Consider the following 12,793-nt stretch of genomic DNA (forward strand, 5'->3'; position numbering starts at 1 on the left):
TGCTCAAACTTTTTCATGTCAAGGACCCCCAAAATTATATGTATTTGGCCGCGGACCCCCATCTCAACATATTTTGTTCCAGGGACCCCCAGAAAGCGAAGATTTGAGTTCAAAATGTTTGCTTTAAAACAATATATATTCAAAGATTTGCACACTTTCACGATAAAAAAAAATAGCAGATCTACAAGCTCGTAGCGCGGCACCGAATATCTGCTATTTTTGAATAGCCAAAGTGTAAAATAATGCTTTTTAGCTCAAATCAAAAAGTGACACAGATGCGGTCCAGGTCTTAATGGATTAGTTGCTCGTACAGTATTTTAACACGCAAAGTGCTCACTCCGTCATGCTGACAGCAAACTGTACAGCAGAGACTGTGTCCGTGTAGGCAAATCCTCAGCTGTATTTGAACCCTAGCGTATCTGTTCTGTGGACATTGGGTGAGAATTTGGTGTCGCACCGCAGCACGCTGCGAGCTTGTAGCTCTGCTATTATCTGCTTATATTTAGTGTAGAGGGGGGGGGAGGATGGGACCTTGTATAGACGCCTTAAGAAAGTATATAATGTTTTAAGTGGTAAGAAAAAAAGGCCTAATTCCGCATACTGAGACCGATATCGAACCACCCACACACATTCACACTTCCTGTGGTGAGGCACTATCAACGATTATAACCTCCTCCGTCTCTCTCTCCGTCCAATAATAATACTAATGAGCCAGGGAACTATGCATTGCTTTAGGAAAAACAAGACAAGAAAGAGACAGCGTGAGAGATAAACAGAGAGAGCCTAGGAAGAAAGAGAGAACGACAAAGAGAGCCTTGCCAGAGAACTAAGCCCCTACGCTAATAGAAATTTAACCCATTAAGACCTGAAGCCGATTCTGCATGTCTCCTAAATCCCAACAGTATTCTGAAAAACGCATGTTTCTATATCAGTGGTGCTCAATCTTTTTCATGTCAAGGACCCGCAAAATTATATGTATTTGGCCGCGGACCCCCATCTCAAAATATTTTGTTCCAGGGCAAAGATTTTAGTTAAAAATGTTAGCTTTCAAAATATATATATTCAAAGATTTGCACACATTTTCACGATTTTTCAAAAATAGCAGATCTACAAGCTCATAGCGCGGCACTCGGCATTTTTGAATAGCCCAAAGTGTAAAATAATGCTTTTTTAGGTCAAATAAAAAAAATTACACAGATGCTTCTCCCGGTCTTAAAGGGTTAAATAGATGGAATTGAATTATAGTGGGAGCAGTGGCAAGCCAAGCACACCCGCCGCCCGCACTGCCCTTCAAGAGAAAGGACAGGTTATTAGTGTTCTGTATGTTCGACATTATCTAGCGAGCACAGTGAACGTGTGTGTCTCCATACAGGTAGTGTGACAGAGACAGACAAGCGTTCCAGGTAGCTTAATGCCTTTCTTGTGCCCGAACCCACATTGTGCTGACTCATGGAGGCAGATGGCACCAGGTAAGGGGTACTCGGGGAGCAGATGTGACCCCGACACTTCCTATCTGGGAGACGAGAGGCAGTCACCTGATATATATTAAAAAAACCTGTTTGCTACCTCTGGCACCTTGACACGTTGTCACGGGTGACGAAGGGGCCGAGCAGACAGACTATGCACTATAAGTCCTACAGAGTCTGTTCTGTTTCTTTGGGATTACTCTCTCCTACACACACTCCTGCACACGGACGGGCTCACTGGGATGTACACTTACAGACCTGTGACAGGTGCCTGTTAAACCCTTTAAGACCTGGAACGCATCTGTGTCATTTTTAGATTTGAGCTAAAAAAAGCATTATTTTACACTTTGGCTATTCAAAAATAGCAGATATACAAGCTCATAGCGCGGCACCGAGTGCCACGCTACGAGCTTGTTGGGTTAAGGATAATATGTGAGATGTGAGACTTACTTATATTCACTCACATTTTCACTCACATTTATCGTGGATAGACGGTACCTATACTCATATTAATTCATTTTCACTGTTGAAAGACTGACCTTATATTATTCAGATACCCACTGTTGAAGGCTGATACTGTTTATCAGTCTCAATATTCACTGTCGATAGTCTTCACATACTTTATATCCATTCCTATATTCATTGGCAATATCATGCACATATTCAATGGAGATGGATTGTACACCTGTAGTTATTGATAGAAGATAGATACCCATGTTGTTAACTCAGTCAGAACATGTGCAGATCTAATGTCACACTCTAAGGTGTGTTCAGACGTCAGACATCAGACGTAGAAGTAGATTTTGATATGCGTAATTCGCGCCCACCATGTGCAAACATGCTTCTATTATCGACTTTGCATTGACTTTGTATGTAATGGTGCCGTGTGGAGAAAAAAAATCTATTTGCAGCTGGTATGAACTGTGAACACACTTTTACTTTAATAAAAAGGTATAAAAGGTTTGGACTTTTGAACAGACTACTAAAGCATGCTCAAAATGTCCAATGACCTGAGCTTTGAAACGCAAATGAGGAAAAGTGGCAAAATCCCACAATATGAATGTACTGTATGTAGGTTTTCTTCTTTGGTAGACATCAAATATGAAAACTGCTTACTCCAAAGTGTTTTATCAATGAACCGAGTTGTGCTGCGCTGTCCCCGTCTAGTCTCCCACCCTACTTTGAGAAATGAAATATTCATGCATGCATAATGCATTTTGAATGTCTCTGCAATGTCAATTCACAAGCACATAATGCTGTGACAAATGTTTAAGGCAATTACTCTGACTTTGCATTTTTGCAAGTGGCTCTGGATGAGGATGAGAGCGCCTGTTAAATGCCTAAATTGTAAGTTGTAAGACTGCCTGGTACACATTAGTAAACAGGGCCTGTGACTCAGTGTCCGTGGTGGAAGAAGTACTGAATTTTTTTACTTAAAGGGATTCTAGGCAACTTCAGAGATCAAAAAATAAATAAAACCGTTGTCAAACACCGCCCCTCCACTCCCCCCTCCTCATCAGCAGTTTGTTTCCCCGACCACCAGGGGATGACGCAGGGAGGACTTCTGAACGGGCCATGCCGAAATATAAGTTGCTTTATTCGGATACAATGCGTGTCACTGCACCCTGCCGGTTCTCTGAATTTGTATTTTTAAATAGGCTCTGTCATGATTAATTGACCACATATATGAAGTTAAACAACTAAATTCTATCCAAACGCTATCTTAAAAGTTAATTCCGTGCCTCAAAAAATAAGTTTGAGAGCGTTTTAAAGTTTTAAAACCGAAAGTAAAAACACTGCAGAAAAAACAATGGCTACCGTTCCATCGGTTGCCGTTTGTCGGCTGCACTCGGTTCCATTCAGTTTCACTCGAACTCGCCGGACGCGCACAGACGCACACGGACGCGCACATGCGTGCGTTTCATTTACGTCCCGGATACCCGGATGTCAAAACATAAATAGTAGGGAAAATACGGATTTCAGAAAGAGGACTGTGTTTCAATGCAGGAAAACACCCCAGCATCATTATATAGTGGCTGATAGAGGGGAAAAAATACAAAATATATATATATAAATATTTTTAAATTTAGGCTTAAAGTTACCTAGAATCCCTTTAAGTAAAAGTATCAATACCTCAATGTAGAAATACTCTTGTTACAAGTAAAAGGTGTTCAAAATGTACTTGAGTAAGAGCACAAAAGTATCGGCAAGTACCAAAAGTAAAAGTACTCATTATGCAGAATGTCCCATTTCACAAGTTCGTCATGTATAAAAATATTTTGAAAATAGCAGATCTACAAGCTCAGAACGCGTCGCTTGCGACGCGTTCTGAGCTTGTAGATCGGCTATTTTCAAATAGCCAAAGTCTATATAGGGCTGAAGTGGTTAATGTATGTTTTGTAATAATATTCAAAATCTTCAAAGTAACTAAAGTTTTCAAATAATTGTAGTGGAGTAAAAAGTACAATATTTGTCTCTGAGATGTAGTGGAGTAGAGGTAAAAGTATTGAAAATTGAGAATACTCCAGTAAAGTAAGAAATACCACCAAATTGTACTTGAGTACATGTACTTGACTGATGACTGGTACGCATTAGTAAAGAGGGCCTGTGACTCAGTGTACATAGAAGTTTGGTACAAGTAGATGGAGCATTTCGAGACAACCTAGTCCCAGAGTGCCTGGTGGATCAGCCAGTTGGTGCACCATTTATGCGCCTTGCAGAGCATGTGAGCGAAGCGGAGCGCGAGCGGAGTGACGCGATTTTGACGTGAGCGCGGAGCTGGTTTATAAAAAGGTTGGAGTGCTACTCAGAGCGAGGACCGCCTGCCGCTCCAAGCCGCCCCGGCGGGGGCCGCGCACCGAATGTTTGAGCATGCCCGGTCGCAGATACACACAGACTCAGAGACACACAGACAGTGCACAGCGCACCAAGATTTCATTAGAATTTCTACTTTCTTTGTCTTTTGAGACCGTCCTGTCTCTCACGTCTCTCCTCTTTGTCTGCCCTTGGTTTCCGGTCTCTCTACACTCTGTCAAGATATATAAAAAGGATGAAAATGCCAAAAATATAAATCTTTAAAACCTAGTCACTGCCAGTTGTATAAGTCAACCAATGGAGTAACAGTCCTCTGTCACAGAGAGAGAATGGGCAGGTCCGTTCTCTGAGCAGTCACCGCAGTGACACACACACACACACACACACTCCAGTTCAGTCTGTCCAGAAGCTGGGAGAATAGAAATGGAGATTCACGATCTACAGTAATCAGAGGCCTGCCCACGGTGAGAACTGACGCTACTTCCCATCACAGTGGGTGTTAATGTATTCCAGTTAGCATGGGGAGGACGTCATAGGGTGAGTCACCACCCCTTTGCAGTGCATGGGGGGGGGGATTCTACAAAATGTCTTATAAATCCTAACAGTTTTCTGAAACACTTATGTTGCTATAATGTTGCAGTGGTTCTCAACCCTTTTTCATGTCAAGAAATATCTAGTTACAGGGACCCCCAGAAGCAAAGATTTGAGTTACAAGTGTTCGCTTTAAAGAAATATATATATTCAAAGATTTGCACACATTTTCACGATTTTTCTGAAAAATAGCAGATCTACAAGCTCGTAGCGCGGCACTCGGTGCCGCGCTATGAGCTTGTAGATCTGCTATTTTTGAATAGCCCAAAGAAATCTAAAAATGACACAGATGCGTTCCAGGTCTTAGAGGGAGCGACAGAAATCTAACAAACAGGTGAGGAGACTAAAAGGGATTAAAAACAAAAGGCTTGTTGGACTCAACACAGCTTTCATCAGCTGACCCATCAGCAGCACAGGGCCAATAGAAAACTATTGTTCACCCGAGTGCTGATTGAAGACAGACACCATGTTCTGGACAGGCGGAGGAAGGATGGAATTTGACAGAGAGCAGCCCCTCTCGCTCAGTGAGCCAAAAAACAAGCCAATGATGTCACATTGAGAGAAAAAGTTGTTGCCAGCAATTTGTATAAAAATTCAATTGAGTGGCTTTTCTAAGGGATTAGGAGCGGATTTAAAGCGCAGTAAGGGATAGAGTTTAGTCCAGGGTTCCGTAAAAAAATACAGTGCCTGCAATGTTGCCGTGGTCTATTGAACAACACAGGGTCACACCCGGTTACTATGCCTATCCAAAAAGGTTGCAAGTTCAACTCTTCCTTACCAAGCGCTCTTGACATTTCTAAGTGCTGTGCCGCACCATAAAAACATGTTTCCAGAGGCATGAGCGCACTGTAGCCTGCTTGGCCCCAAGCATCATGTCCGCTGTCTCTCTTCCTGTATGACCTCACCCATTCCCCCGGTGGTTCCCAAGTTGGCCAGAGCTCAGGTCCCTGTCATCTGCTCAAAGTGTGCCATCCTGGCCCCCAGCTGGCCCTGTTCCCTGGCAGGAATGGCCATTCTCACGCTGTGATCCATGCTCTGCTCTTCTCCCCTCCCTCTCTCGCTCTCTCTCTCTCTCCATCCACCGCAAGCTCTCAGCTTGCGGGGGCTTCTGCTTTTGGAGCCCGTCCACGTGAAAAAGGTGGCAAAGGAGCACGCCAGAAAACCACAGCACTTCGCCACGGAGGGGCTGGCACGGGACCACCGCGTCCTGCCGTGGTGAACCTGGCTCACTCTCTCACCCCCTGCGAGGACGCTGGCACCGAGTACCGTTCATAGCCTCGGATGACTCTCCCCACACCAACACACTAACACCTACACTTAACCCATTGAGGCCTGAGGTTCCGATTCGGCAAAATGTCTTCTAAATCCTGACGGTTTTCTGAAAAACGTATGTTTCTATATCAGTGGTTTTAAAACTTTTTCATGTCAAGGACCCCCAAAATGGTATGTATTTGGCCGCCGACCCCCATCTCAAAATATTTTGTTCCAGGGACCCCCCAGAAGCAAAGATTTGAGAAAAATGTTCGAAAAAATAAATATATTAATTGGCACACATCTTCTCAATTTTTCAGAAAATAGCAGATCTACAAGCTCGTAGCGCGGCACTCGGTGCCGCACTATGAGCTTGTATATCTGCTATTTTTTTAATAGCCAAAGTGTAAAATAATGCTTTTATTAGCTCAAATCTAAAAGTGACACAGACGCGTTCCCGGTCTTAATGGGTTAATACGTACGGAAGGATGGGGTGGGGGGGGGGGGCAGAGTAGTGGTAGACATATGCCCGGCCAAAACAGAAACCAGATGAAAGACGAGGCAAAATGAAAGGGGAAGAGCTGAGGGAAAAAAGTACACTTTGTCTTTGACAAAAACAAACATGACAACGTGTTCAGTCGTTTACTTCCCCCTTTAGATTAAAATTCCCTCCTCTTGTCCATCAGGCCTTCCATCTTTGACAAGCTTAAGAGAGGCTTCCAGTGTGAGGTGTCTAAGAGGGGAGATAGATATTTATTTCTTCTTCTTTTACAGCTTCCTGCAAGGATTTTCTTTCCTCTCTGGGTGAGGGAGATGGTTCAAAGTGGCTGATATGGGCTGACAGGTATGAAAAGAAATACATTTGAAACACCCCGGGATACCTGAACACTAGGAAATGGGCGAAAAACAACGACAGAACAGAAGTCGGATCACCAGAGAGAGCAAAATAGATAGTTGTGTTTAGGGAAAAACAATTCCTCTGGGACGGGAGCAACTCCCCTGCACAATGTAAACACTCAAGATCTGACAGCTCCATTGTACTGGCTTCTTAGAGACAGATTTGTAAGACTGGAGACACAGGGGTTTTTTCCCCAATGCAGCTCACTGATGCTTTACGACGCGGTGTCTGTCATAAAACACAAACACACGCACCCAGACAACACACAGGCTCAGAGTCAGACAAAACAAGGTATAGTCCCCCACCCCGCAACCACACCGCACCCAATTCGCACTGCCAAAGCCAATCAGATGATAGAGAGACTCAACACAACATTTAACCCTTTAAGGCCTGAAGCCGATTCTACAAAATGTCTTCTAAATCCAAACAGTATTCTGAAAAAAACGGAGGTTTGCTATATCAGTGGTTCTCAAACTTTGTCATGTCAAGGACCCCCAAAACGATATGTATTTGGCCGCCGACCCCCATCTCAAAATATTTTGTTTCAGGGACCCCCAGAAGCAAAGAATAGAGTTAAAAATGTTCGCTTTAAACAATATATATTCAAAGATTTTCACACATTTTCACGATTTTTCAAAAATAGCAGATCTACAAGCTCGTAGCGCGAGCTTGTATATCTGCTATTTTTGAATAGCCAAAGTGTAAAATAATGCTTTTTTTTTTTGCTCAAATCAAAAAGTGACACAGATGCGTTCCAGGTCTCAATGGGTTAATGAGAACTTCATTGTGACATGAGGATACTGCCCTGACACTGATTGAAAGCGCAGCGAACGGGAACGCTACGAATGATTGGCGCGATATGACACAAACAGAGGCAGGATTTCAATAGCTTCCATAAATGAGCGGGTGCCTGTCAAACCATCGCTGGCACGCTCGCTACCAAAGCAGTGGCGGAACGAGGCCGTTTAAATGCCTTATAAATTGCATTGGCAAGAAGAATTCTTGGGGGGGAGAATTTACTCTGATATTATAACCCTCGACACGAAACGCATGGCACGGTGGAGAGTTTGATGCTTCGAAGATAGGAACTCTTGTGGGCACGATGGAGGGGAAGAAGTAACATTACAGGATTTTCTGTTTTTTTTTACCCTTTGATTTAAGCATTCTGCCTGGTACTTACCCACAGTTCACCCACGCGATGGTCCCTTGTCCCTTCACCGTCTGAGCCACATCTGACAGCAGCTTTAGCTGGGAGTCCCCGGACGAAGCTAAACAGACAGGAAAGAGAACATGCTGTCATCAGTCTCCATAACCCAAAAAAGAACCCCCAAACCATTCAGTAGCCCCATCCCAGACACACACACAGAGAGCACTGTCAACATCAAACACACACAGGTCGAGAGAAAAAAGGGATGAGGAATTGAGTTACGATGGTGTTCAATAGCTTGCTAGAAAAACCTGGTGACAGAGAAGGGCATCATTGGGTTAGAGGGGGGGGGGGGGGGGGCGGACGGTGGCAGTGGTGGAAAGTAACTAACTACATGTACTCAAGTACTGTACTTAAGTACAATTTTATGGTATTTGTACTTTACTTGAGTATTTCCAATTTCCAAAACTTTTACTTCTACTTTTACATCTCAGAGGCAAATATTGTACTTTTACTCCACTACAATTATTTGAAAACTTTAGTTACTAGTTACTTTGCAGATATAAATTATTACGTTATAAAATATACATTAACCACTTTAGCCCTATTTTATACATAGGCTATTTGAAAATAGCCGATCTACAAGCGACGCATTGTGAGCTTGTAGATCTGCTATTTTCAAACATTTTAGTACTTTAAGTACATTTGGATACCAATAGTAAATTTAAATTTAGTAAATTTTGAATTCCGGACTTTTACTTGTAACTGAGTACGTCTAAATTGCAATATTGATACTTTCACTTAAGTAAAAGATTTGAATACTTTTTCCACCACTGGAGGGGGGGCGGACGGTGGTACCTTGCTCTTCTAATTCCCGTTACTGGATGAGTTCGTAGAGGGGGGCTATAGGGTTACATCTGCTTTCAACGTCTCACAATACACTGGACTGGGGAGGGGAGGTGGGGGGTTGGTGGTGGTGATACAAAGATTAAATGATTGCCGAGTCTGGCTAACTTTTTTGGTGTACAGTGACGCACATCGCACAATAGACACTTTTCATCCGACACAGTCGGCACATTAGTTTAGTTCAGTTAGTTTTTATCTGCAACACCGCTATTTGCTTTATTTCTCCCGAAACACACCTTAAAAAAACAACAATCTCTTGGTTCAGAGAGAAATTATTATAACCCGGTTGCACAATCACCTCCTCTGCTGTGGGAGGGAGCCGTGCACATGAGCAAGGCTCCGCTCGCTCCCCAATAAACTGTACCAGCTAGAACAATACAGGGCAATATTACCGAAAGTGTTGAGAAATTGCAAACAAAGTGGATTCCTGCGAGGAAGACAATATGGTGTAATATTCTAGTCCTTGAGCAATGCAATGCATCACTTTTATATGCCCCCCCCCCAACCCCGAATCTCATTCATTTTATGCAATTCATAGAGAGCAATGATTGCTCCTCCTGATATTGCTTGCCCCGAAGGTTAGGGCTATATTTAGATTTGGGGCATCGCGATGCCTCTCGGGGTTCCTGCCTCACGCCAGGTAATAAAAACATCTGCCACTGGAATCTAGGGCTGTCAACTTTCCGCAGAAATGGTATTCGAATATTGGTCTTAAAAATTGGCAGATGTTCGAATATTATTATTATTATTATAAAAAAATATGTATTTATTTTTTCAAAAAAAAATATATTTTTTGGGGAAAAAAATTACAGAAAGACGAAGAAAAAAAAATGTATCGAGTGCTCGGATCCAATAAAACATATACTTTGTTTGTTTTTATAACTTGATACATTGTTTTTTGTATTGTCCCTGTCAAATAAACATAAAATAAAATAAATAAATATTAATATTCGAATATTAATTTTCATATTCGAATATACTTATTTTCCCCATATTCGAGGAATATTCGATATTCGAATATCAATTCAACAGTCCTACTGGAATCAGATATCCACATGTACTTCGGGATGCTCTGGAGGACATTTTCTGATGGGTCGATTGGGGGCATTTGAGGGACAATAACCGGAGCTAAATCCAACAGGTAAATAACAGACTGACTGACAGACAGACAGACAGGTCAGACTCAGGAGATGGGGATCGAAATGAAAGGTTGGAGCAGAACTGATTGGACGCTTTACCAGTTGGAGGACGGGGGGAACCAACTTGAGAGACGAGGGGGGGGTGGGGTCATATAGAAGGTCGGACAGCAGGAAATTAACCCATTAAGACCGGGAAAGCATCTGTGTCATTTTAGATTTCTTTTGCTATTCAAGCCAAAGAAAGCATATAAGCAGATATACAAGCTCATAGCGCGGCACCGAGTGCCGCACTATGAGCTTGTAGATCTGCGATTTTTTGTGTGCAAATTCTCGATTTTTTTTGCAAATCTTTGAATATATATTTTTAAAGCGAACATTTTTAACTCCAATCTTTTTTTCTGGGGGTCCCGGGAACATTAGTAGGAAGTATTTTGAGATGGGGGTCCGCGGCCAAATACAAATAATTTTGGGGGTCCTTGACATGAAAAAGTTGGAGCACCACTGATATAGCAACATTTTTGTTATGTACAGTATTTGGCCGTGGACCCCCCCCCCCATCTCAAAATGTTTTGTTCCAGGGGACCCCAAGAAGCAAAGATTTGAGTTAAAAATGTTCGCTTTAAAAAAAATATATATATATATTGATTTGCATTATTTTTTTTTGACACAGATGCGTTCCCGGCTTGAATGGGGTTAAAGCGTGCAGCCGGAAAACGTACATGAGTGAAGTAGGGGGGAGGAGGGGAGGAGGGGGGGAGGGGGGGGACCTCTGGCCTCTCTCTCTCTGGAGGAGTGAACGCTACACAACGCCGCAGCCTGCAACCAATCAATCATCAGATTGCGCTCGATACGTGGAAAGCCTTATCCAATGACCTAACACTGGGCTGAAATGGGCCATGAATTATGAAACAAATAAATCTGCTGGCTGTGGGCCCTTTCGCAGCTTATTGAGGGGCAGTGGTGGGGTTTGTTTATTGATGGAAGGGAAGGGAAAAGTAAGCTACGCCGCGTGCCTCTCAGTCCCCAGTGGTGGAAAGTAACTGAATACATTTACTTAAGTACAATTTTGAGGTATTTGTACTTTACTTGAGTATTTACAATTTCCAATACTTTTACTCCACTACATCCCAAATATTATACTTTTACTCCACTACAATTATTTGAAAACTTTAGTTACTAGTTACTTTGCAGATAAATGATAACATTATAAAACATACATTAACCACTTAAGCCCTATTTTTATACCTAGGCTGTTTGAAAATAGCCGATCTACAAGCTCACATGCGACGCGTTGTGAGCTTGTAGATCTGCTATTTTCAAACATTTTGGTATTTTACTTTTGGTACTTTAAGTACATTTTGATACCAATACTTTTGTACTTTTACTGAAGTAAATTTTGAATTCCGGACTTTTACTTGTTACGGAGTACTTCTACATTGCAGTATTAATACTTTTACTTAGGTAAAACATTCGAGTACTTTTTTCCACCACTGCTCAGTCCTCCTACGGGCCTGTGCTGAGTACAGTCAGTCTCCCTCCTCTCTCCACGAGCATGAAATATGCAAATGAAAATGGAATTAACCCGTTTAGACCGGGAACGCATCTGTGTGTCATTTTTAGATTTCTTTGGCCATTCAAAAAAATAGCAGATCTACAAGCTCATAGCTATGAGCTTGTATTTTTGAAAAATTGTGAACATTTCTGCAAATCTTTGAATATATATTTTTTTAAAGCAAACATTTTTAACTCAAATCTTTGCTTCTGGGGATTCTACAAATGTCTTCTAAATCCTAGCAGTTTCTTTTTTTCTTTTGTTGCTATATATGTATATATATCTATATCAGTGGTTCTCAAACTTTTAGATGTCAAGGACCCCCAAAATTATACTGTATTTGGCCGCGGACCCCCATCTGAAAATATTGTGTTCCAGGGACCCCCAAAAGCAAAGATTTGAGTTAAAAATGTATATATATATACACATTCAAGATTTGCACATATTTTCACAATCAATAAAGAAATCACACCCTGTGTGAAGTGGGCGGTGTCTTGCTAGCTAATCACAATACTGAATGGAGTCAACCAATCATGTACAAAAGATAAATACATTTATTGAAACACTCTTTATGATGGACGAAACCATAACTTGAAAAACTTTTTTTCAAGTTATGGTTGCCTTATATAGGGCTATGCACATGTGTCATGTGACACTGGCCAATCACAGTCCTGAATAGACTGTGATTGGCCAATCACAGCGCAGGATAATTCTACAAATTTCCTGGGCCCAGATCACAGCGCAGGAAAATGTACATTTTTCCAAATCTCACTTATAGGGGCGGTTTCACCGCCCAAAAAATAGCAGATCTACAAGCTCATAGCGCGGCACTCGGTGCCGCGCTATGAGCTTGTATATCTGCTATTTTTGAATAGCCAAAGAAATCTAAAAATGACACAGATTCTTCCCCGGTCTAAATGGGTTAAATTCAAGGGGGGTGATTTCGCTAATGGCCGTGAGGGACCGCTGGTTTACGACTCGATTTGACTGCTCCGGGCCTTGCGGGCCTGATTCCCCTCAATTTTTACA

The 12,793-nt window shown here is 42.2% G+C and overlaps 1 protein-coding gene across 1 annotated transcript in view; it reads right to left on the reverse strand.

The window, feature by feature from the left end:
* The window catches only part of pdia5 (protein disulfide isomerase family A, member 5), a gene marked incomplete at its 5' end in the record, with an annotated part of 112,361 nt that overhangs the window by 49,398 nt on the left and 50,170 nt on the right, over positions 1-12,793 (reverse strand). Inside the window, one exon of the mRNA XM_080412224.1 lies at positions 8,201-8,288. Coding sequence (XP_080268350.1) covers positions 8,201-8,288 — 88 coding nt within the window. The remainder of the gene's footprint in view (positions 1-8,200; positions 8,289-12,793) is intronic.

This window comes from Gymnoscopelus braueri (genome assembly GCF_963280865.1).
Source record: "Gymnoscopelus braueri genome assembly, chromosome: 18".
Lineage (NCBI taxonomy): Eukaryota > Metazoa > Chordata > Actinopteri > Myctophiformes > Myctophidae > Gymnoscopelus > Gymnoscopelus braueri.